We start from the raw sequence: 26,395 nt of genomic DNA on the forward strand, positions 1-26,395 counted from the left end.
GTCCTGGAGAGGCGGGGGGGCCAAGGCCTCGGGGGGGGCGGGGTGGGGGGGGGCTCAGTTGTGCTGCAGGGTGTTGGACTCTATAGGGGGCGCCGAGTCATAGAGTGTGTCCGTGTCGTGTGTGGGCTCTCCGGCCAGCGTGCACGGGTTTGACAACGTCCCCGCGCCACAGTCACAGAAAAACCTGACGAGAGAGAGAGAGAGAGAGAGAGAAAGAGAGAGAGAGAGAGAGAGAGAAAGAGAAGCAGGTCAATGACTAGACAGAGAATGTTTGTCAGAGGGAGAAACTAAATGTCTAGACAAATATTTTACTTTCAAATATTATTTCACTCTTGATCATGCACTTCAATTTGTACATCACTCTAGATCATGATGAATGGCAAGAGGTCATTCAGCAAATACTGGACGTCTACATGTAATGTCTGAGGTGTGAATGCTATGCTTCCTCGTTAGCAAATGAGTGGAATACTATGCTTCCTTCCTCGTTAGCACAGGGCTATGAGTGGAATACTATTCTTCCTCGTTAGCACAGGGCTATGCTTCCTCGTTAGCACAGGGCTATGAGTGGAAAACTATGCTTCCTCGTTAGCACAGGGCTATGAGTGAATGCTATGCTTCCTTCCTCGTTAGCACAGGGCTATGAGTGAATACTATGCTTCCTTCCTCGTTAGCACATGAGTGAATACTATGCTTCCTCGTTAGCAAAGGGCTATGAGTGGAATACTATGCTTCCTTGTTAGCAAAGGGCTATGAGTGAATACTATGCTTCCTCGTTAGCACAGGGCTATGAGTGAATACTATGCTTCCTCGTTAGCACAGGGCTATGAGTGAATACTATGCTTCCTCGTTAGCACATGGCTATGAGTGGAATACTATGCTTCCTCGTTAGCACAGGGCTATGAGTGAATACTATGCTTCCTCGTTAGCACAGGGCTATGAGTGAATACTATGCTTCCTCGTTAGCACAGGGCTATGAGTGAATACTATGCTTCCTTGTTAGCACATGGCTATGAGTGGAATACTATGCTTCCTCGTTAGCACAGGGCTATGAGTGGAATACTATGCTTCCTCGTTAGCATTCCAGAGAGGGATTTCACACAAGTGGAACCACTTACTGAACAACATATGAATGGAAATAAGCAATGCGGAACTAACCTATCACGCCTAATAAACTCTACATGTAATGTCTGAGGTGTGAAGCACAGGGCTGAGTGGAATACTAACCTATCATGCCTAATAAACTCTACATGTAATGTCTGAGGTGTGAAGCACAGGGCTGAGTGGAATACTAACCTATCATGCCTAATAAACTCTACATGTAATGTCTGAGGTGTGAAGCACAGGGCTGAGTGGAATACTAACCTATCATGCCTAATAAACTCCACATCGTGTCCTTGATGGCACTTCTTGATGCAGTTCACGCAGATGGCGTTGCGGTCTGTTGTGTTACAGGTGTGACACCTGGGGGAAGAGGAAGCACAGGATGAACACAGGTTAGGTCACGTTGACGGTTACGTGTGATCAGTAAAAGAAAGATGGTGGGAAGGTGGTTACCTGTAAAAATCGTGCATTGGATAGCTGGTGTAACTGGAAATCTTGTACAGGCACTGACCTCTGCTGACAGCCTTCTCGATAGCATCTTGATTGTTCATGATTTTATTATCTGCAGAGGGCGGGAGAGAAGAGAAGGAAGTGGTCTGTCAATGCCAACTCGGCCCGATTCATTCAACGGGATTCAACAGTTCAGTAACACATTTATGAATAGAACAACCGCTTTTTTTCCGCTCACCTTTCATAGTAACGTTGACACCAGATGCTAGAAACAATCCTCCGAAGCGGTTATTGAAAATCTGATTGCCCTCTAATGTCGCCGTGGCATGGTTTGTGATCTCGATGCCTGTTCGGGAAACACAAAGCCAACCGTTAGTCCAAATCCTTCATCGATTGAACACAAACAATCATTTCATTTGATCTCTCATCGATTGAACACAAATAATCATTTCATTTGATCTCTCATCGATTGAACACAAATAATCATTTCATTTGATCTCTCATCGATTGAACACAAATAATCATTTCATTTGATCCTTCATCGATTGAATAAAAATAATCATTTCATTTGATCTCTGATCGATTGAACACAAATAATAATTTCATTTGATCGCTGGTTCCTACCTGCGGCGAAGCCGTCAAATATCCGATTTTTCCGTAATACGGGATGACTGTTGGTACTAATGAGGACTCCGGCCTGAGCGTTTCTGAAGATATCGTTCTCCTCGAGCAAACCTGTAACACACACACACACATCAGTATCGCTCTGTCCAAACGGTTTCTAATCTCCATTTCATAGCATGGCAGCAGATCTACTTGCTGTCTGTAACGGATAACGCCAAGCACTATTGGCCTGCAGATGAAGAGACCGGGCTTTAGTCTTCCAGGTCGGAGACGGGCCTAATTGTTTTCAGAAATGGCCCACATCAGGAGGGCCGAGGCCAGGTGAACACCAGAGAACACGTGTCAATAGAGAACCGCTCCTGGCCCCAGACCTAAGAGACCCCACGGGAGTCCATCCTGCCCCAGACCTAAGAGACCAATGGGAGTCCATCCTGCCCCAGACCTAAGAGACCAATAGGAGTCCCATCCTGGCCCAGACCTAAGAGACCAATAGAAGTCCCATCCTGCCCCAGACCTAAGAGACCAATGGGAGTCCATCCTGCCCCAGACCTAAGAGACCAATGGGAGTCCATCCTGCCCCAGACCTAAGAGACCAATAGGAGTCCCATCCTGCCCCAGACCTAAGAGACCAATGGGAGTCCATCCTGGCAGCTCACCTCTTCCTCCGTTGAATATGCAGATGCCACCGTCCCTCCCGTCGTGGATCTTATTCCTACGTAGCGTTGGGTTGCTGTCCGTTTTGATCCACACGCCGGCCATGGCATTGTCAAAGATCTCATTGTCTTCAATGAAGCCCAGACCTAGGATCAGGGTTTCGGGAAGCGTTAACGGATTAGTCAGAAGGTAACAACCGTGGAGGTTCTCACTCCAAGCTAAATGACAGTTAGTCTGAGGGACACTGATGGGATCATTTTGAAGCACCAGAAACACACATTTGGAGACGAATATGACATGACCCGTGTCCTCACCAGAGTTGTAAACAAGAATGCCGCCGTTCTGCCCTCCCCAGATCTTGTTCCGTCTGATCTTGGGGTTACTGCCGGTTCTGTGGAGGCAGAGAAGGCCGACATAGAACATCAACACCTTACAGCCGACATAAGACATCAACACCGCACATCAACACATTACAGCCGACATAAGACATCAACACCGCACATCAACACGTTACAGCCGACATAAGACATCAACACCTTACAGTGGCAAAACAGAGGAATCTGTCCTGTGTCAGTCATGAGGGGGCGACAGTGGTACAGGTGGTAAAGAAGTCGTTTAGTAATCAGAAGGTTGCTAGTTCGATTCCCTGTCGAAGTGTCCTTGAGCAAGGCACTGAACCCCTAATTGCTCCTGATGTGCAGTGTGCCATCAGTGTAAATGTAAAATGTGTATACATTGTAAGTCGCACGTATGTAAGTCGCTTTGGATAAAAGCGTCTGCTAAATGACTAAATGTAAATGTAAATGTAAATGTAAATGTAATGAGGGGTTTTACGATCACACACCTGATCTGGACACCAGAATACATGTGATTGTAGATGTCATTGTCCTCCAAGACACCATGGCCATTGTCATAGAAGTACACACCGACCTGTGTGTGTACACATGCAAACACAACATATTTAGGGTGTGATTACGTTAATGCACACAAGAAAATCCGTTTGGCTGACCGAAACACAAACATTCGTGTACACACACACACACACACACACCTGTTTCCCGCTGTGGATGCGGTTCCTCCTCAGGACTGGGGTGCTCCCCGTGGTCACCCACACGCCGGCTAGCGTGTTACTGTACACCTCGTTCTCCTCGATCACGCCCTGGCCCTTCTCATGCTGTGGAGACGCCAACACACATCTTTACATTCGTTTGGCCACCTAAACACACATCTACATCCAACACCATCGATGGCTTAGCTAGGGTACAGTTAGCTCTTCCCCATGCTGAGGAGTACGACACGCTCCAACAGGTGCTTCATACACTAGCTGAGGGTGGAGGACTATAGTGTATTATAGTCTATTATTGTGTATAGTCTATTATAGTGTATAGTCTATAGTGTCTATAGTCTATTATTATGTATTGTCTATAGTGTATTATAGTGTTGAGGACTATAGTGTATTATAGTGTATAGTCTATAGCAGGGGTTTTCAACCAGGTGGTCCGCGACGGCATTGCAGGGGGTCCGCGACATGAGCCTATGTTGATCAGTTCACCATTGACTTTTTTTATTTTTATAAATATACCTGGGCCCGTCGACATATTTATGTCTGAATAGCCAAGTCGCATTGCCCAAAATACTGATGAAATTACACTGACAAGTATTGTAGGCAGAATATGTGTGCGGGGAGTGGGGGCGTGGCGGTGGCGGCGGTTACAAACATGAAAAAGGGTACGGGACTGTAAAATCTTTTGGGAATCACTGGCACATCAGTGGGCCGCGGACTACTTTCTGGTCAGAATGGTGGTCCCTGGGACAAAACCAGTTGAAAACCCCTGGTCTATAGTGACTATAGTGTATAGTCTATAGTGTATTATAGTGTATAGTGACTATAGTGCTGAGGGTGGAGGACTATAGCGTATTATAGTGTTGACTGAGGGTAGAGGACTATAGTGTATCGTAGTGTATAATCTACAGTGACTTTAGTATTTTTGGCCATTCCCATACCACGTAGATGCCTCCGTGCTGTCCATCGTGGATCTTGTTGTGCCGAACGATGGGGCAGCTGTTTGTCCGGATCTGAATGCCAGCCAAGGCATTGCCATAGATGTCGTTGCTTTCTATAAGACCCCGTCCATCGCCAAATATGTAAACACCGCCTTGGTTCCCGTTGAAGATGGCGTTGCCCCTGAGCGTGACAGACATAAAGAGTTAGTCCTTCTCGAGCACAACCACACAAAGTACTACAGGAAATTACAATCAAACAACAGATCATATAGCCCAAGACAACAGATTATAGAGCCCAAGTACCTGATGGCAGATTCTATAGCCCAGGTACCTGATGGCAGATTATATAGCCCAAGTACCTGATGGCAGATTCTATAGCCCAAGTACCTGATGGCAGATTCTATAGCCCAAGTACCTGATGGCAGATTCTATAGCCCAAGTACCTGATGGCAGATTCTATAGCCCAAGTACCTGATGGCAGATTCTATAGCCGAGGTACCTGATGGCAGATTATATAGCCCAAGTACCTGATGGCAGATTCTATAGCCCAAGTACCTGATGGTTGGGTCGCTGTTGGAGGTGATCCAGACCCCAGCAAAGTTGTTTGCATAGATCTTGTTCTCGATGAACTGGCCTCGGCCCTTCTCGTGCACGTAGATGCCGCCCGTCTGCCCGTGGTGGATCTCGCAGCGCACCACTGTGGGGTTGGCGTAGGCCTTCACCTCGAAGCCCGCGATCCGGTTCCGGTGGATGTTGCAGCTCTCAAAGTAGCCCTGCCAAGGGGGACACAGCATCACAGGGGCCATGTTTAGCTCTCTCTCGCTCACTCTCTCACTCTCTCAAGAAGGGAAGGAGACTAGGGGGGGGACATACAACAAGCTCTTCCGCCACAACTCCAAAGTCACAAAACAGCAGTGGATGGATCTGCATAAATTTACAATTCTTTTTTTGGGCGAGTGGAATTTTCGGCACCAGATTAAGGCGCTTATGTAACTACTTGTGCTGGAGGGGTCTGTCAGTCTTGAGGATTAAGCCTCGGGATGGCAATGCTTTCCTCTTCAAGACGATGAAACACACACACACAGGCACACACGCAGAGGCACACACACACACACACAGGCACACACACACACACACACACACACACACACACACACACACACACACACACACACGCCTAGTGCATCTAGAACTTTCTGAAGGATGAGGGAAGAGAGAACTGAAGAGCATGAAGCCTGTTTCACCCACCATGCCGTGGTCAAAGGTGAACACGCCCACATCTCTGCCGTGGTGGATGTGGTTCCGTCTAATGATGGGGTTGCCGTGGTTTTTCACCCAGATCCCAGCTAAAGCATTGTTGGAAATCTCATTGTCTTCATATATACCCTAGAATGAGAGAGGGTGGTCGCTATTAGTTTGAAAATGGTGTTCTGTTCAGGGCATTTAATGCAATACTCCCTAAAAACATTACAAATGTATTGGTTTAGGACAAACAATACAAAGAAAAAAAACTTGATATTTCAATGTACATTAATTTATACATCTGTTTGTGCTGAAAGGATGATTTGTTTTACCTGTGCGTGGTCTGTGATGTACAGTCCCACGTTCTCACAGTCGCTGATGTTGCAGTGTTTGATGGTTGGACAGGCGCCCTGTCCGCTTACGCAGACGGCTGAGCCCACTGCAGGCACACGAGAGAGAGAGAGAGAGAGAGAGAGAGAGACAGAGAGAGAGACAGAGAGAGAGAGAGCACAGACACGTGGTTAGCTTTGGCATCGGGCTAACACCAGCATGGCACAGGGGGACGTGGCCAACACACCCAGCAGCACACCCAGAAATCTCTCTTAACCAAATGCTCAACTGGCAAGCCATCCCTGACATCAGTGAAACAGCTCTATGTTTAATGCAGACGTTAAATCGCAAATTAAGATTCTAAATGCACAATAGTATTCCAATAGTCCAGCCTCGGTTTCAGACGGCTCAAGGGCAGGTAAGGGCAGGTAAGGGCACCCGCAGTCATTGGGATTCATACCGGTGCAGGTGCTGCGGATGATACAGTGGTCGATGATGGGGCTGCAGTTGACGGTGATCTCCAGGCAGTGGTGGGCGTTGTGGTGCTGGGCTGACTTGTCATCGGGGTTAAACTAGAGCGAGAGAGAAGACACACACAGATTCATCAGGACTCAGCCATCGGGGTTAAACTAGAGCGAGAGAGAGAGAAGACACACACAGATGGATCAGGACTCAACCATCAGGGTTAAACTAGAGAGAGAGAGAGAGAGAGAGAGAGAGAGAGAGAGAGAGAGAGAGAGAGAGAGAGAGAGAGAGAGAGGACGCACACAGAGATTGATCAGGACTCAGCCAGCATCGCAGCTGGATATCTTCATTTGAGTGCGCCTCAAAGGGATCTGTAGATCCACCACAACAGTTTTTTTTTTTAAACACAGATTTTACGATTATTTGCTTATTATCAGTTTTATACATTGTGTCAGTACAAGGCCACTCTTTTTTTGTTTACTATTACTTCGCAACATGTGACATTTTAGGGAAATAAGGTGGTGGAGGCAAGTTGCAACATGGTTTGTTTATTTAATGCTACAATGAATTCCTCAATAACAACTGTGGCATGAAGGCCGTGTCAAGCCTGGGGTTGTGGCGACTGCAATGGTCTCCTCACTGAACACCTGGGGCACTGAGTACGCCACTACCTCACAGCAGATAGCCAATAGCAAGGGTAACCACACACACACACACACACACACACACACACTGAACACCTGCAGCACTGAGACTGCCACTACCTCACAGCAGATAGCCAATAGCAAGGGTCACCACACACACACACACACACACACACTCACACACAGTACTGAGCATGCCACTACCTCACAGCAGATAGCCAATAGCAAGGGTAACCACACACACACACACACTGAACACCTGCAGCACTGAGCATGCCACTACCTCACAGCAGATAGCCAATAGCAAGGGTAACCACACACACACACACTGAACACCTGCAGCACTGAGACTGCCACTACCTCACAGCAGATAGCCAATAGCAAGGGTAACCACACACAACACACACACACTGAACACCTGCAGCACTGAGACTGCCACTACCTCACAGCAGATAGCCAATAGCAAGGGTAACCACACACACACACACACACACACACACACACACACTCACTGAACACCTGCAGCACTGAGACTGCCACTACCTCACAGCAGATAGCCAATAGCAAGGGTAACCACACACACACACACACACACACACACACACACACACACACACACACACACACACACACACACACACACACACACACTGAACACCTGGGGCACTGAGCATGCCACTACCTCACAGCAGATAGCCAATAGCAAGGGTAACCACACACACACACACACACACAGCACTGAGCATTCCACTACCTCACAGCAGATAGCCAATAGCAAGGGTAACCACACACACACACACACACACATGCCACTACCTCACAGCAGATAGCCAATAGCAAGGGTAACCACACACAACACACACACACACACACACAGCACTGAGCATGCCTATACCTCACAGCAGATAGCCAATAGCAAGGGTAACCCCCCCCCCACACACACACACACACACACACACACACACACCTCACAGCAGATAGCCAATAGCAAGGGTAACCACACACAAGCACAAGACGGCAACCATGAGACGGCCACAAGCCGAGACGGCTCTTTTCTGACGTTCTGCCGTTGTCTATTCCTCCTTCTTAGAAACTTGAACTGATGGACTCTTAAAACCTGCCCAGACCACCAGCTGAACATCATAGACTTTTAAAACCTGCCCAGACCCCCAGCTGAACATCATGGACTCTTTAAACCTGCTTCATAACCTACCTTTATGGTCATATAGCCCACGTACGCGTCCTCAGATCCTTCCATGAACACAAATGTGGAGTCTCTCGTGTTTTCAATGATGACTTTATCAGCTACTTTGCCAGGAGCTAAAATTAGGGACGATAAATAACGATGTTAATTAAAAGGTACAGTACTTATGTGTGCACAGAGGCAGAGTATTTACAGGCCAGAGGAGTTCTGATCATGAATGAGTGTGCGGGCCGCGACACATACCGGCTCCGATCATCGTGATCGGTGACTCGATATAAATCCACTCGTCCGTGTAGATCCCCGAGTGGACGAATATCAGGCCATCAAAGTGGGCCTCCTGCACCCCTCCCAGGGCATCCTCGATGGTGTCGTAATACTGGAACAGCAACACAACGAGTGGCATCAGACAAACAAGGCAGCGACCAGGTTGGGCTTCAGAAGACGACGACGACCAAAGAGCTGAATACTCACCAGCATGTTCTCTCTGCCTTTGTATCGTGCTGGGTTGCTGTAGAAGTGTTCAGCGAAGCCTGGCTTGACGTGAGCGCCTTTGTACTGCACAAACAAAACAAGACCCAGTTAAATCGTGAATAATGTTATTAGAGAGCCATCGCAGACGCCTCCTTCTAAGCTGGCCCTTCATTTTCACCTCCGTAAATGAATGAGAACAGCACGAGAACAGCTCTGAGCCAGCACGAGAACAGCTCTGAGCCGGCATGAGAAGAGCTCTTTAATTGAGACGCGTACCAGCTGCTGAAAGCTCTCCTTCCAGGGGTTGGGCTGCTCGTACTCGTCAGGGTTGATCTGGTAGAATTTTCCGGACTCTGGGTGCATCATGGGGCGTGTGTACTCGAACACGTCCATGTAAAGCCTCTTCCTGCAATGCACACACACACACACACACACACACACACACACACACACACACACACACACACACACACACACACACACACACACACACACACACACACACACACACACACACACACACACACACACACACACACACACACACACGGTAAGATTGTGAGGACATGAGGGAAGGGAAATGGAGCTTAAAGCACGCTTATCTTCAAAGATGAATCCTGGGACATAATGAACGAATAAAGCAGGGTAGATGGGGTCCAGAAGTCTCACCATAGGATGGGGTCGTTGGCCAGCTCAGTGAAGCGCTTGCAGACGCAGGCCGCCCGACACAGGTCCTGCTCCAGCAGGTACGAGAAGATCTTCAGGACCACCTCGTCAGGTAGTCTCACCTGGAGGTACTGCTCTGCTGGTGCAGCTGAGACAGGGAGAAGACATATTCAGACACTGCAAATAAGGGACGATTCATTAAGATGGTTTAGGTGCCATGGTAGGGAGAGCCTTGGCTGACAGGCGGAGCTTCAGTGATGTCACTACCTGTGCCTATTAATTAGGTAAAAGCACACCTGTCCTGGCAGTCATGGTACATGGACATGTATTGGGCCCCGTGCAGGAGCATGAGGCCTGTGGTCTCCCTTGTGTGGGAACCTCCACAAACCAAACCTGAACGGATTCAATAAGGAACCAGCGCTTGGGCTGGTCATTTAGCAGGAGTCGCTGGGCAGGGAGTGCGAGCATGTCGACAGGGACGTGCCCGCTCTCTAAGGCTCCTGCCAAACTGACCCACACACACCCTCATCCAAACACACGGGAGGTTCACACACACACACACACCCTCATCCACACACAGGAGGTTCACACACACACCCTCATCCACACACAGGAGGTTCCCACACACCCTCATGTAATTACAGTATGTAGGGACCGTGTGTTAGCATGCAGTGACTAGGGTTTGTGTCTTGTTACAACAACAAACGGAGGAGGACTCTCTGTTAAATCTCCCTAGACAATTTCCCTTACATCTGCTTCTTTTTCCCATTTCTCTGATATACTTTGTGGAACAGCCTCTTCCCTTAGTTATTCCCTGGTAGAGTCTTGAAATCACTGACTTCGAGCCAATGGTGTAAGTCTGTGTGATCAACTGTATTATGTCATTCAGCTCAGTATTTGCTTCTTTTTTGCTTCTTAACACTTTTAATACAGATATCTTGATATTAAATCAACAATAAAGTTTATATTACAGAAATAAGATGAAGACTTTGTATTTAAGTTCTATGCATGTGAACAGAACTGGTTGGATGTCTGGTGTAAATTGTGACGCGTTACCTGGAAGGTCTTGTGATTTCCCAGACACTCTCGCACGCTTGGCTCTGTGGCCAAAGTTCTCTGTAGTTGAAGTCGAGGCCCCCTGTGAAAAAGAAATGGGATTAGCTACAATCTTGCCATTCCCCATCAACAAGCATTCCTACACTGTACATGAAAAAGACATTAAAATGCACCCTGTTTTAAAACAACTGAATTCATTAAGTGATGCAACCGCTGCTAACAGATCCAAAATGGAGCTGGTACCGACTGATTTTGTCGGGGGGGGGCCAAATTAGGCCATTACCTCAAATGGCTTTTATCTAAATGTCAGCTGGCTTTAATGAAGCAGGGTCTCAAAACGAGTAAAATAACAGATTGAAACATCACCTTTGCAATGGGGGAGATAAATCACCACGGTGACAGAGCCAGGCCTCTGGCTCCGGCTCCATCACTCATAAATGTAGGGGGGGGGGATGGGGATTTATTTATTCTATTCTCCGTATTATCAGAGCCTAGTTTTCCTGACAGGATTTCACATTTATCCAAGGTCTAAAATATGTTCAAAAGGGATATTTTCCACTGAAGGCTACAATCGGCCCCCAGATTTGGGATCCCTGTGTGGGTTAACACAGGAGCTACCGAGGGCCCAGGTTGGAGCGGGCCTCCAATGGCCTCCAATGCCTGAACGCACACTTGCCTCCATGCTCGTCTTGCTCGTGGGACAGGCTGTTCTCTTCGGTAGCAGGGACTTCCTTCGTAGCTGGTACGGACTATTTTGAGCTCCGGGATTCCCAGATTCTTCTGCCACCATGTCTGCAGGAACCTCTTCATCTGTGGGGCAAAAGACATAGAGGCTCAGCCAGTCTGCTCTGCAAAGATCTGCTGATTATAGGAGTTCCGTATAGTTGGGTTTTGACACCAGTCGAGACCACACCGAGGTTAACTCACAAAACCACTGAAAGCTTAAAACATGCGTGCATAGAGATTCATCACAGAAAACAAAAGAACTTTGGAGGACAACAAATACTCTCCTTCAGTAGAGGAAACTTCTCCAGCCCACAGTACACACACACACACACACCTCAGCCCCCTCAGTTCCTCCCTCCGCTACACTGCGTGGGCGTGTGACGAAAGCTGCCTTCCTGTGACCTCTGATTGACAGCAGTAATATTTGCCCACATTCCTTTCTTGCACAATGGCGGTTATGAGTAAGTCAGTGAGCGGGAGGGCTGCGCTTTAAGCCCCAAGGACACATGTCTGCTAACGTGTTCACACACACACACACACACACACACACACACACACACACACACACACACACACACACACACACACACACACACACACACACACACACACACACACACACACACACGTCCAGGTCAGTGCAGGCCCGTCCACATGTGTTTTAGCCTCAATAACAGGGGAGACGTCCTGTCAACACCACAGACGTGTTATGGGAGACACGGCCACACAGAGGACTCAAGCAAGAGAGAGCGGGGCGTTGGAATACCTCCGCCACGCCACAACACAAAACACCTTTAATCATTGCCGATTACATGAAGGGAGCCTCTCGAATGATCCTTGGGGAAAGGGAGGACGGCGTCCCTCTGTAGATGTCCTGATCAAACGCTGCACGCCCACGGAGAGCTCAGGACTGCAGGGTTGGATTCCCCCAGCCCCGCTCTCTGGAGGCGTGAGTCACTTGGCAGCTGCGCGGGGTTAAGCAGGTGAGGGGGAGGGGCCTAAAGGGTGGCACGGAGCACGGAGGGGCCCAGGAGTTGTTTTTGGAGAGGGGGAGGGGGGGGGGGGGGTCTGGACACTACACTGGCATGCCTTTGATGACAGCCATGCGCTCAACCCGGGGATTGACTGACTCAGTTCCCTAAATGTGCTATGCCACCTCCTCTCGGGAAACGCTGCAGGACAAATGTCCACCCTCATCCTCACTCCGCTCCCTCTTCATCAAAATGAAAAGACGCACCAGAAGGAGACGACTTCCTTTCTCACAAGGGCCAATATGCCTTTGAGACGCAGGAGCCAAGGGCCAATATGTCTTTGAGACGCAGGAGCCAAGGGCCAATATGCCTGAGACGCAGGAGCCAAGGGCCAATATGTCTTTGAGACGCAGGAGCCAAGGGCCAATATGTCTTTGAGACGCAGGAGCCAAGGGCCAATAAAGAGAGGCAATCACTGAGGACACAGGAGCGGGCCTTCGGAAAACCCCGAAACAGGACCTTAATCAATTACAATCATCTACAAATGTATATTTACGTAATTCTACGTGAGAGGGAGTTCTAGCCTTAATCATGGGATGCTGCCACTGGTCTGTGCCGCTGCTCTCTCTCTCTCTCTCTCTCTCTCCCGTGTCTGCGCTGCTCTGCTCTCTCTCTCCCGTGTCCCAGACTGCTCTCTCCCGTGAGTGTCTGCGCTGCTCTCTCCGATCCCATCACACAGTGTGCGGGAACACCAGTCATCCTAATCAGCCATTAGCACCTGTGAACAGGGCAGGGCAGGGGCCACACTAGCCAAGATGGCAAGTTTGGCAACAAAAGCACCAACATTTCAGTTACAATGACACTAGTTTGTTGCCTCTTGTACAAAATCTCCTCCGGTCTCCTCTGTGAAAACCCAAACAGTCCCGTGTGCTTCCTTCGGTGAAAATCATTTCACAGAGGACAAACGTCATCATGCCGGGACGAGAGAGCGGTGATGGACTCCTGCTCAGCCTCTCGCAGAACTAATAGAGAGAGCAAATAAGAGCCGAGAGAGAGAGCGAGGGAGTGGGGAGGGGAGACAGGTCTAGGCCCACTCCAGCAGACCTCCGGCCATTTTGACTTCATTGAGACCATTTGCCAGCGCGAGGAGATAAAAGGCTGCAGGGCCTCGGAGCAGCCCGCTGTCAGAGATCAATGTAATGACGAGAGAGAGAGAGAGAGAGAGAGAGAGAGAGAGAGAGAGAGAGTCAAGAGGCAGAGAGAGACACAGAGAGAGAGAGAGAGAGAGAGAGAGAAAGAAAGAAAGAAAGGCACACTGTTTACCAGGTTAGAGTGGCGTAGAGTTTCACAGGGTCACACACTAAAGTGGAAGAGGTGATGCTTTTTAAAGGGCTGAGCTGCCGCACCTCGGTCGGAAACGGCTGAAGATAAGGAGAGGTGACCACACACACAGCTGTGGTCCACATGTCTAGTTCTCGGCAGTATCGGTAGTATGTTTTTTTAGTAGTGTAATTTCAGGACATGGCAGCCTTCTACAGTCAAATGAACTCCATAGTACACACTACCAATGGGGATCTCAGCCAACTCTTTAGAATGCTGTAATTATGCAAACTTCCATCATTCCATCCAGTCTGGTGTACGCTTGCCTGCATGCCGGGACGCCGACTGCACAGCGACTACTGCCATCATCCAGAGAGGACTACTGCCATCATCCAGAGAGAGGGGACTACTGCCATCATCCAGAGGGGGCGGGGCTACTGCCATCATCCAGAAGGGGGGGGGGGGGGGGGTGCCATTGGTGTCATCACTTGAGGTTAAGCCCGTGGGATAAAAAACACTAAGGCTTAAAGAAGCCTTCTAGAAGGCCTAACCTATGGCCACTACAAGGCAGCAACGGCAGAGCCAAATCATTGGAGTTTGCAGAGCGGCTGAGAGGAGAGAGCAACCACATCACCCCGAGTGGATCACTGGCTACCAACCAATGAAAAGAACCCCTTCACTGAGAAAGGAAAGTGAAAGCAGACAGGGTTGAGGCAAGAACTAAGTCAAGCAGCGATACACTGAAGTGCCTCGTCTACGCAGGCAGCACACTACCTACAGTATTGGACAGATCATTCCGCTAACGCCCAAAGAGCTGTGGGGATGTGTGTAAGAGCTGTGGGGATGTGTGTAGAGAGCTATGGGGATGTGTGGATGTGTGTAAGAGCTGTGGGGATGTGTGTAGAGCTATGGGGATGTGGGGATGTGTGTAAAGAGCTGTGGGGATGTGTGTAAAGAGCTGTGGGGATGTGGGGATGTGTGTAAAGAGCTGTGGGGATGTGTGTAAAGAGCTGTGGGGATGTGGGGATGTGTGTAAAGAGCTGTGGGGATGTGTGTAAAGAGCTGTGGGGATGTGTGTATAGAGCTGTGGGGATGTGTGTAAAGAGCTGTGGGGATGTGTGTAAAGGGCTATGGGGATGTGGGGATGTGTGTAAAGAGCTGTGGGGATGTGTGTAAAGAGCTGTGGGGATGTGGGGATGTGTGTAAAGAGCTGTGGGGATGTGTGTAAAGAGCTGTGGGGATGTGTGTATAGAGCTGTGGGGATGTGTGTAAAGAGCTGTGGGGATGTGTGTAAGAGCTGTGGGGATGTGGGGATGTGTGTATAGAGCTGTGGGGATGTGTGTAAGAGCTGTGGGGATGTGGGGATGTGTGTAAAGAGCTGTGGGGATGTGTGTAAGAGCTGTGGGGATGTGGGGATGTGTGTATAGAGCTGTGGGGATGTGTGTAAGAGATGTGGGGATGTGTGTGTGTGTAAAGAGCTATGGGGATGTGGGGATGTGTGTAAGAGCTGTGGGGATGTGTGTAAGAGCTATGGGGATGTGTGTGTGTGTGTAAGAGCTATGGGGATGTGGGGATGTGTGTAAGAGCTGTGGGGATGTGGGGATGTGGGGATGTGTGTATAGAGCTGTGGGGATGTGTGTAAGAGATGTGGGGATGTGTGTGTGTGTAAAGAGCTATGGGGATGTGGGGATGTGTGTAAGAGCTGTGGGGATGTGTGTAAGAGCTATGGGGATGTGTGTGTGTGTGTAAGAGCTATGGGGATGTGGGGATGTGTGTAAGAGCTGTGGGGATGTGTGTAAGAGCTATGGGGATGAGGGGATGTGTGTATAGAGCTGTGGGGATGTGTGTAAGAGCTGTGGGGATGTGTGTATAGAGCTGTGGGGATGTGTGTAAAGTGCTGTGGGGATGTGTGTATAGAGCTGTGGGGATGTGTGTGTGTATAGAGCTGTGGGGATGTGTGTAAAGAGCTATGGGGATGTGGGTATAGAGCTATGGGGATGTGGGGATGTGTGTAAGAGCTGTGGGGATGTGGGGATGTGTGTAAAGTGCTATGGGGATGTGTGTATAGAGCTGTGGGGATGTGTGTGTGTATAGAGCTGTGGGGATGTGTGTAAAGAGCTATGGGGATGTGGGTATAGAGCTATGGGGATGTGGGGATGTGTGTAAGAGCTGTGGGGATGTGTGTAGAAGCTGTGGGGATGTGGGAATGTGTGTAAGAGCTGTGAGGATGTGGGGATGTGTGTAAAGAGCTGTGGGGATGTGTGTATAGAGCTGTGGGGATGTGTGTATAGAGCTGTGGGGATGTGTGTAAGAGCTGTGGGGATGTGTGGATGTGTGTAAGAGCTGTGGGGATGTGGGGATGTGTGTATAGAGCTGTGGGGATGTGTGTAAGAGCTGTGGGGATGTGTGGATGTGTGTAAGAGCTGTGGGGATGTGTGTAAGAGCTGTGGGGATGTGTGTAAGAGCTGTGAGGATGTGTGTAAAGTGGAAGTGAATTAGAGAACAAAATGGCCTCAATTCAGAAAAGGGACTAAAAAGAGTCAAAATAAGAGTACTGGGACTGAAACTTCAAACCAGAGATTCTCCACCAACGCTAGAATTTATCAGTCAAAATATCATCAGACCACCTACAGGCCATTGGTTAGTGAATCAGCCCCAAACAGATACAGCGTCTATTACTGCACTATTAGGCCATAAGGGTTACCTTGGTTGGCGGAAATTAGTTAGACTAGCCCAAATAAAAAAGAAAAGACCTATTTTTATATTCGAGAAAGCATTACCAAAACATTTACATTTAGGCATCCAATCATACATATCATTATGCGTCTTAAAGTTTGCACTTCTTCCTGTTCTTAATTCAGGGCCACTGCTGGCCATTTGGGTACCCAAAGCCGCTAAGGGAATTAATAAAGGTGTGATTGAACTTTATTTAACCCCAAATTCGTGTTGTGGTGTAAATGCTATGTTATGAGAGATACACGGTTGTCTGTTATGTGCGCAAACCCGTGTTGATCTCCGCTTTTCTGGTGACTTATTTAGCGTGGAATGCTGATGTGGCAGAGAGGGCATCAAACACAACCCGACTAGTATGTTTCCAATTAACGAGTACACTTACTAGCTGACAACCCATCATGATCAACAACTTGTTTGTTCGGTGGTAAAAGGTTCCTCCAAATAGCAAGTCAAAAGAGCAGAAAAGCCCCCCCCCCCCCCCCCCGAGTCGGCGGCGGAGGTCACAGAGCCGAATCATCATCTGTGTGAAAGGGGTCGAGTCGGCGGCGGAGGTAGTCACAGAGCCGAATCATCATCTGTGTGAAAGGGAGCGCTGGTATGGAAGGATAGGGGTGAGGTGTGAGGCAGCCTAGCAGCTCACCAAAATGAAACTAGACTGGTCTCAGACCAAACAACTTCACCATGATGAGCATTAATATGCGATTAATACATGATGCACAGCAGCTTCGCAGTCCTAACATTGCTATAAATGGGCATGACTGGCAGGAGCCTGCCAACACCAAGTGCCCGGCCTTGTTGTTGAAAGCAACCGCTTGACTTAGTTCATTTCTGCCGTGTTATGGCGCATGACAATTCGGAATGTCCAACATGATTTTACCCAGCTCTGACTTTGATGTGACAGTGTGTTTTCCTTCCATCTGCCGGGTATCAATAATAATGTACAATTTTGTTCTTGTTCATTTAGATACAATGCCTTTTCATGTCCGACTTTAAGTGGTGTTCTGGTGCAATTGTCCACGTTCAGAGCGGTCTCAAACGCAGCATTATAGGTCCATCTATCCATCTAATCTCTTTACATTAGCCTTTAACTAGCTACCACTTCGCACTATATTAATTTATAAATATTTTAATTTAATTTAATTTAATTTAATTTAATTTAAATCTCTACTGGTGATATTAAGGGGTTAGATTAAATATATCTCTATAATTATAATTTAATTTTTTTTGCACTATATCTGAGTTATGTTTCTTTGATGTCTATTTTTATGTGCATGTCATTTCTTTGTGCATATTATGTATTTGCTGTAAAGCACTTTGAGCTGCATTCTTTTGCATGAAAGGTGCTATATAAATAAAGTTTTATTATTATTATTATTATTATTATTATTATTATTATTATTATGGTGTAATGTGTGATTATTATTATTATCTAGAAACCATGTTAGACGACATGCCTCTGGGGCAGCATTCTGCCGGCTGTTTAGTTCCGTGTAAACAAGGCCAAGCAGTCATAACAAGGGGCTCTCTCAACAGCGATAGCGTGGGATCTCGGTTTAACATGGACCACTAACAGAAAAGCCTTTATCAGACTGCTATTACGCTAATAACTACATAGTGTTTAGTGATGAACACATCCACCAAATCACACACCACTGGATCACCTGGCCACTGAAAGGCCTTTGACCAATGGGAGATGGAACACACATTTCTAGAGGTACAATTTCGCTGGTGCACTCAGATGTAAAGTTGTAGACATTTTTGGGGGGCAACGCTTAAACCCTAATATGCCTTTTAGGAAGAAGCCCTGTGGAAATAAAATCCCAAACTTGGCCAAACTTTACCACAGACATGTTGATTTTGAAGAGTTTGCCAGAAGACAGCGGCTAGCCTAAACATTGTATTTAAACACAATGGTGAATGATCCAAACATAACAAGAGTGCTTAAAAACCCGATGTCCTTTGCAGTATCGTGAGATCCACGTCTATGTCACCCAGACCGAAACAAGATCATCTTTGAAAACCCCCAACACATGTGCTGACCATTGTGCTGTTGGACACTGATATCCCTGCTGAAGCTAGGTAATGAGATGTGGAAGCGCAGGGCACACACAAACACTGTGATATCCCTGCTGAAGCTAGGTAGAGAGATGTGGAAGCGCAAGGCACACACAAACACTGTGATATCCCTGCTGAAGCTAGGTAAAGAGATGTCGAAGCGCAAGGCACACACAAACTGGTTTCCAGGGCAGTCAGCGCCTAGCTTCCTGCAGAAAAAGCTAAACTACATTCCTGACCCATATTAAGAACAATGACATGGACAAACCAACAGCCCACTTACTTTTTTTTTTTTTTAACTATTATTTTTTAAATCCCTATCATTCAAACAGGATGATGACTTGAGATCTCCTAGCACGCATCAAGAGCTAGGCTAATAGCACGCATCAAGAGCTAGGCTAATAGCACGCATCAAGAGCTAGGCTAATAGCACACATCAAGGGCTAGGCTAATAGCACACATCAAGAGCTAGGCTAATAGCACGCATCAAGGGCTAGGCTAATAGCACACATCAAGAGCTAGGCTAATAGCACACATCAAGAGCTTGGCTAATAGCACACATCAAGAGCTAGGCTACTTGGCTTTTTGTATTGTGCTACTAATGAAGAGATGCTCATGAAGTTTAACAGCAATAAACCGAGAACTCACAATAACAATGAGCCTAATGTAACAATACATCCACTTGATGAAGGGCTGTAAACGGCTAAATGCTCAAAATGCAATACTCAATCTGGGGTATCCACCTATTTCCCTCGACCTTCTTACCTGGCTGCTCCAACCTAGTGAGAGAGAGATACACAGACACGTCAAAGCAGGAGACAAACAGAGGCACCAGAGAGAGGAAGTGGATGGGCGTTGAGATTCCAAATTTACCCTCAGGTGAGCGGGAGGCCATCATGCAGTCCACTGAGGCTATGCTAACGCTAACCCCAGCTGGGGGCTTCAGCAAACGCCAGCCCGTTGCTCAGGCAGCAGAAGGTGCTCTCCCAGGCTACTGGTGCAGTAACCACTACAAACATTAGGCACTGGACCGCCGCACAACACGAGGCCTCAGCACAACACAGAGACACCATGGCATCACCTATGCATCACCTTGGAAAGGGTGATTTAAAATAACTGACTAATTATTGAACAGGTTTTAAAAATTCTGCATTTGTTGTGCACTTAGACCAAAGCACAACAGTGCCAAACAACAGTTCTGAGCTCTGTTCAAAACAACAGTTCTGAGCTCTGTTCAAAACAACATCGTCTCTGCAACAATTCATCCAAAATGCATGATTTTGTGCTTCTGGGATATTTGGGAAATTCTTTGATTTCAAAACATGGAGGCGAGCAGGTCAAATCCCAAGGGCAGACAACCTGCTTTAATGCAGTCTTGCCCCCGGTTCTTACTTTCTCCATTGATCTGGGTTTTGCCTCTCAATGTGAGGGGGTAGTGTGTGCAGCTGGCCTGTCTGACAAAAGAGGGCAACCTTCCAAGAGAAGACGAGGCTAGAGAGAGCCGAAGACGCAGGGGCTTGAGATGACAAAGAGGCCTGTGCTCAGCTGAGCCCCTGCGTGGATCTATTGTTTTAGTCTGAGGAGTAAATCACACCGCAGATCAATCAGAGGGGAGGCACCAGCACTGAGGTAGAACTGAATAGACCTGTGTGTGTGTGTGTGTGTGTGTGTGTGTGTGTGTAAGGGAGCATTAGGGGTGTTGACAGTCCTTGGAAAACCATCAGAGATGCACAAGTCCACTGAACAAAAAAAATGTTCTGAGGGGACACCAGACAAGATCAAACTAATCAATAACAGATTGCACATTATCCCACATCCATCTATTGGTCTGATGAAACATGTATTCATGTCATGGCTAACAGTAATTCACCAGTAAACACCAACAAAGGAGAGACCGCATTTAATTAAGTAAATTACAATTAAAACGTCAGACAGGGACACAGATCACTGTTGACGAGACCATAGGGAAAAAAAAATACCTAACTTGTCAAAACACTGGAGCTTTTTCATCCTATGCTATTAACCTTTTCATACGATTCAATCTTTTGGATAAGCTTAATTGTTTCATCGGTCAATGGCGACATAACATTTCTACAACACAGTGAATCTGCTCTATCTTTAAGTCATTAGAGACTATTGCAAAATACTTATATTTTTCAAATCCCCCCCAAACTTGGTAGCATTATTGTGGACAGAGACTAAAACATATGCCTTACAGATTAAGAATGGCCACTTTCTTTTGTTTCCCAAGAGCACACCCACTGTTTCACAGAATGTGTTATTTTACAAGTAGGAGGTATTCCACTGTGCTACAGAGGATACGCAGGGAGTGAATGCATAGGCACACACACACACACACACACACACACACACACACACACACACACACACACACACACACTCATAGGCTAACAAGGGCCCAAAGGCCTACTGAGGCTCAACACCCCCACAGATGACCAAAGGGATCTCTGCATCTGCAGGACTGGTGAAAATGCTACGCTAAACAACACCTCTGAAATTGACATGGTGAAGGTGGATTCAAACAGCGGGCGGTGGAAAATATTCATGTACCCTATCTATGACATCACACTTAATCCACCAGGACGTGGGGGAGCTCTGCTCACATCACAGAATTAAACTCCATCCAAATCTATCATTTGCATCCTTTGCTACCAGGAGCCACGGCCCTCGGCTGATAGTATTCACCGACACCTAAGAGCACTAGTCTCTCTCATATACTACTTGGGCCCCATCACACACACAGCCTCTGCCACATGTGAAGATTCCCATCATCACCAAACTAAATTAAACCAAATGCAAAATGCTTTCACTGAAGGCCCATCATCTTAAATAAACATCGAACCCTATTCTCCCCACCAAGGCCTCGCTCACACACTGCTTACACAAAGACAAAGCCAATCGAGTTTCTCACAGGAAGAAATGAGCGGTCACCAAAGTATTGCTCGAGCATCATTAACACGACACATTTTAGTGTGGAGAACATGGTGTTATGCCACCAAACAAATAGCCCTAAATAAAGAACAAGCATCTACAATCAGCACCACAAAAAACTAAAAAATATTTTTTAAATTACAGCCTAGTTATTAATCTAATCAATAAAGAGCCTATCAGGGTAGGTGTTGATGGATGAACGAGAGCAGTCTCCAGGGAGCATGACCTTAATCCAGCCTAATTATACAAGGCTTCCTCCAGACTGATTAGCCAGCTAGATTACACAACAACTCCATTTAAAAAAAATATACTTTTGCCCATCCCTAATCCTCAACATGTGCACTATTTTAGGACATGGCTGCTTAAAGTTGTACACAACACTAGTAGACCTCAATGGAGTCAGCATGACACAGTTGGTACGTTTTGAAAAGTTATCATCGGTGGCTAGCTACATAGCCCAGTGTTAGGGCAACTAATCTTTAAGATAATGTCAAAGATTTCTTTATAACCATACATCAATGGGTCTGATCCACTGATCACTGGAATGAGACACCTTGAGTGTAGCGAGGATCGGCTACTTGCATGCCAGAGATGACCCATTGGCGTCTGAGCCTCGAAAGCTGCTGTTTGGTCATTATTGGTACAAGCCTGACTTGGTTAAAGATGGAAAAACAAGGCAAGCCACCTCCACTAGGGCTGCAATGAGACTGGTAACCATGGCACTAAATCAATATCAACGTGGGTCACACACAGCAGAGAATACACACCTAGAGTACAAAAACAAATAAATAAGTCTGTAATGCCTAAATGTCTTTCAAATGCACTTGAGTACTATGAGTGTACTGCCAACAGCATGTTTTCATTCTGACTGATGGAAAGGTCAGTTTTTTTTGCCTCTGATCTCAACTTCTGTTTCTCTTCAGATGCCTTTGAATGTTAGCCTACATTTATATTTGTTTCTTTAGCAGAAGCTTTCATCTTAAGCCACAGCACAGGGAGAGGATCTATTTTGTCATTTTGGGAATCCAACCCCAATGCAAGGACTGCTTTGCTCCGTGATCTAGCATCTAGGATTGAAGAGTAACATTTTATTCATTCCACTTGTGGTGTCCTGCAAACACAACACTCTATTACAAATGGGAATGCACCGTATTCAATAGTACGAGACACCAAGCTCATTTAAACGTCAGGATCAAATATACCAACAACAACATAAGCCCCTGCCTGCATTACAAAAACCTACCCTTTGTTAACCTAAAAGACAATATACAATAAACTACTACTGATCTCTCACACTTCATCAAAGCATAAAGCACAACTCACTCTAAAAATACTACACATTACATAGGCTGGGCCTTCTTGACAGCTGTCTGTAATCCTGTCAGAATGTTGTGAGGTGTGGAGGAGAGTATGGGGTTATAACGTCACAATGAGGTTTACGATTTTGAGAGTAGAGGCCTCATGTATATTCAAATGAGTCTGGGCCTATCCAGAAAGGATGTATGAAATTCAAATTTGCATGCCAAGTAGCCAGGGAGGGCAGACTGCTGGGGAGGTACCTGCCTATCTTCACCAGACCCTTCTTTGTGTGCTCAACGTATAGTAACCAATAACAAAACTATGACTATGGTACTGTTGGTTTTGGCTGTCATTTGGCTAAACAAATGCCAAACACAGGCGTGTTGAGGTGGCATGTTACACACTTGTGACCCAAAATCTATCTGCAACCAGAGAACACTGCTTTGTTTACAGATTTTAATATCTAAACACACTATGACAGACCAACACTATGCATGGATAGCCTTCCACTGAAACCCATTACAGCGTCATAAAACCATAAACCAAGACATACACTCCAAAAAAATGTAATAACTCTTATCTTATGACATGCTAATTTTTTGTTGTCTTACAAACCAGCGAGTTGGTCACTGGGTCATGTTTTTCTTTTTCTTTTTTCAATTTGCTAACTTTAATCTCACAACATAAACAGCGAATTACCATTGGATTGCGGACACCAATTCAACTTTCATCAAGTTGTGCATCTTGCACAAAAATACGCATTCTGCCGTGCCACCTACTAACCAAGACCGTCGTCTGCTTTAAGATGCCCTTTTAAGATGAACGAAGCTTTTGAGTTATGACAGGTTCTCATCTGCGACTGTTCTCGTGTTTGTAGAGAATGTACAAAAATGTGCAACGGTCCTGTTTACTTGTAAACAGTAATTACATGTGACAGATACTCACTCAACTCTAGTTAAGGCACGTCGATCAATATATTTTACAATTCCGTTTGGTTAAAATAACCAGCTTTACCATTTGGTTGACTAAACCTTTAGTCAGCACAGTTAATGTTGCTCCAGGTTAGAACATTGCTGACGTTTATTGGCACCCAAAAGCAACGTTAGTAAATGAGCCATTAGCTAAGTCAAACCTGATTAATGCAAGACAAGATACAGAAAATATAGGTGACTGCTACGTTAACTGGTTACTCGGCAATGAAGCAGAGACATAACGAAATTCTATAAAATATGACCTAATATGTATTTGTCAAAATGTTTCAGTTACAGAAAAAAAATCACGTTAACCTTAGCAAACATAATGGTGGCCAGCTTCTGTATGTTCCGTTAACCATCCTAGGATAAGTTAGCCATCCTAGTTGGCCAACGTGAGCTAACGCAGTCGTCATAGCTAATGTTAACTAGTTAAAATAGGTGACAGTAACTTAGTGTTCCACGCAAATAGATAACTTTAGCTAACCAATGCAACAACGGGGTCACTGCGTCTTGCTTAGCGATTGATCGTCGTTACCTAGTTTGATCACCGCACCGGTTGGGCATGCTAATTCGTTAGCATAGTAAGTTAGCAGACTGACCAACGTTACAGCAGTATGAAATGTTTGACTAGCATAGAAACTAATAAGTCAAACCATCAAGCTGCTGTGCTATAACTTACAAGTTAACGTTTTAGGGCTTGTGCATTACACTACAAAAGCAGCAAACTCTGACACCTAATTCACGTAACAGACCAGACAACTGTTTTTTCAATTACACTTTTACACTCCATCCTCGCTAAAAAATGGCAGCTCTTTGCTCAAACCCAACGCAGTAAAAGCAGATTTTCAATGGCTACATCTCGGCGGCTAGCATAGCTTAAAGGGTTGCGCACCAGCTAACATTAGCAGTAAGCTAGGACAGCTCTACGAGGGAATGTTACTGTTGGTAAACATTCAAAAAAAGAAACATTTGAGGAACACTGATTGTAGTTGTGTGCAAGGTTTAACTGGCGAATGAGAAACATGCAGTTAAAACATACCAACATTCTTCAGCAAAAGGCCAGATCAGTAAGGATTAAGAGCAAACCAAGCCAAACAAAGCGCGGCCTACGCTAACGTCCAATAATGGAGAAGCCTCGGTGTTTCCTACTGACTCCAGATTAAGATTAATGGTTTGTCAACCCGCAATGTGCACACGTTGCAATGTAAAAATCTGTACATAAATGACAAGACGTAATCTTCTCAAGCAGTCAAACAGTTTAATTCTGAATCGGGCATGAAGTGAAATGTTAAAATATGTGGTGGTTTGGCTACCTCTTTCCTGGTTGTTCCTTTCCGGCTGCACCGGGCGCGGCCTCGACACTCGCCTGGGTCTTCGGTTGGTAGCTCTGACGGAGTTCATTTGAGGTTTTTAGAATTTGAAAGAAAATAGAACCCTTCCCAATGATTAAGATCGAGTTCAATTTTTTAAGTGAATATTAGAAAAGGTATAACATTGCCCTGAAACACCCCGTTCTAAATTTGAGGAAGATTTAATCAAAGTGTTTTTCCTAACACTACCCCGTTACACTCCGCTCAACCCAGTCTTAGCCTTGCAGGAGGAGCCATTTACTCTGAAGCACCCAAAGACTGAAAAAAATCACATGGGAAGATTCTCCACCAATTGCAAAGCGCAATTCATGCTCCTCTCTGGCGACCGCAAATAGAAATGAGACTCTTGGATCATGATTCTCGTGAGATTGTGACATGGGAGAGTGGAAATAAAATGTAGAAATACTGTGGGACCGCGTCTGTCAGGTATGTTAGTTTTGCCTGTATAGTTAGCTAGGTTTTTCTTTTAAACCAGTGCAATGGAGTTTTCGTCTCTTTGACGATGTGAAAATACCGGAAACTGACCATACAAACAGTTAAATAGGGAGTCATCTGGTTAAATCTGTGGACAGGCTCTGACCATTGTTTAGCTGTCACATTCAGCTAGGTCTACTCGAGATAGTGTGAGTGTGCTTTGTTCAGTCACAACTAACCGTGTGCTACATACGAAATAAAGTTGTTGTTTATACTCGTGTACATTTTTTTTATATATATACATACCTTTCTCTGCCATTTGTATACTTGAACACACTTATAATGCCAAATATTTTTGTTAGGGATAGTGTTATTATCAGGTAACCAATTGACAGCAGCGGTTCATATGGGGACCAGCTGTTTTAGCTCCCTTAACAGACAGCTGACCATGAATTGAGGTCCACAGGAACCATACTGTGGCCTAAAATGATGACTAGACTCCTAGAAATGACTGAATACTAGTGTATTGTTTTCCCCCAGCCAATGGGTCAGAAAGAGTTTGATCAGACTGAACATTGTGTCAGTTTCCATTTTTTCTTTTTCATGTCAAATGCATCCGAGTGCATCACATTTCGAGAGTGTGTATACATTCCTTAGTGGAATTTTAGTT

The 26,395-nt window shown here is 46.2% G+C and overlaps 1 protein-coding gene and 1 long non-coding RNA gene across 2 annotated transcripts; both read right to left on the reverse strand.

Annotated features, from left to right (window-relative positions):
- Nucleotides 1–19: 19 nt before the first annotated feature.
- On the reverse strand, nt 20–25,619 carry LOC105904996 (F-box only protein 11). Its single transcript, XM_031578783.2, has 22 exons — nt 25,255–25,619; nt 11,588–11,721; nt 10,912–10,993; nt 9,859–10,003; nt 9,466–9,595; nt 9,190–9,273; nt 8,962–9,094; nt 8,728–8,834; nt 6,866–6,977; nt 6,408–6,514; nt 6,082–6,219; nt 5,389–5,606; nt 4,834–5,014; nt 3,881–4,003; nt 3,674–3,759; nt 3,144–3,220; nt 2,832–2,975; nt 2,176–2,286; nt 1,790–1,897; nt 1,555–1,663; nt 1,363–1,461; nt 20–184 (listed from the first exon to the last, which is right to left on the reverse strand). Exons 1-22 carry the CDS (start codon nt 25,340–25,342, stop codon nt 55–57), a joined length of 2,646 nt encoding a protein of 881 aa, XP_031434643.1. The 5' UTR covers nt 25,343–25,619; the 3' UTR covers nt 20–54.
- Nucleotides 7,274–8,379, reverse strand: LOC122133437. The gene is made up of 2 exons (XR_006152757.1): nt 8,197–8,379; nt 7,274–7,541 (listed from the first exon to the last, which is right to left on the reverse strand). It is a non-coding gene; the product is annotated as an uncharacterized LOC122133437 (long non-coding RNA).
- Nucleotides 25,620–26,395: the final 776 nt, after the last annotated feature.

This window comes from Clupea harengus, chromosome 13 (assembly GCF_900700415.2).
Source record: "Clupea harengus chromosome 13, Ch_v2.0.2, whole genome shotgun sequence".
NCBI classification, from domain to species: domain Eukaryota; kingdom Metazoa; phylum Chordata; class Actinopteri; order Clupeiformes; family Clupeidae; genus Clupea; species Clupea harengus.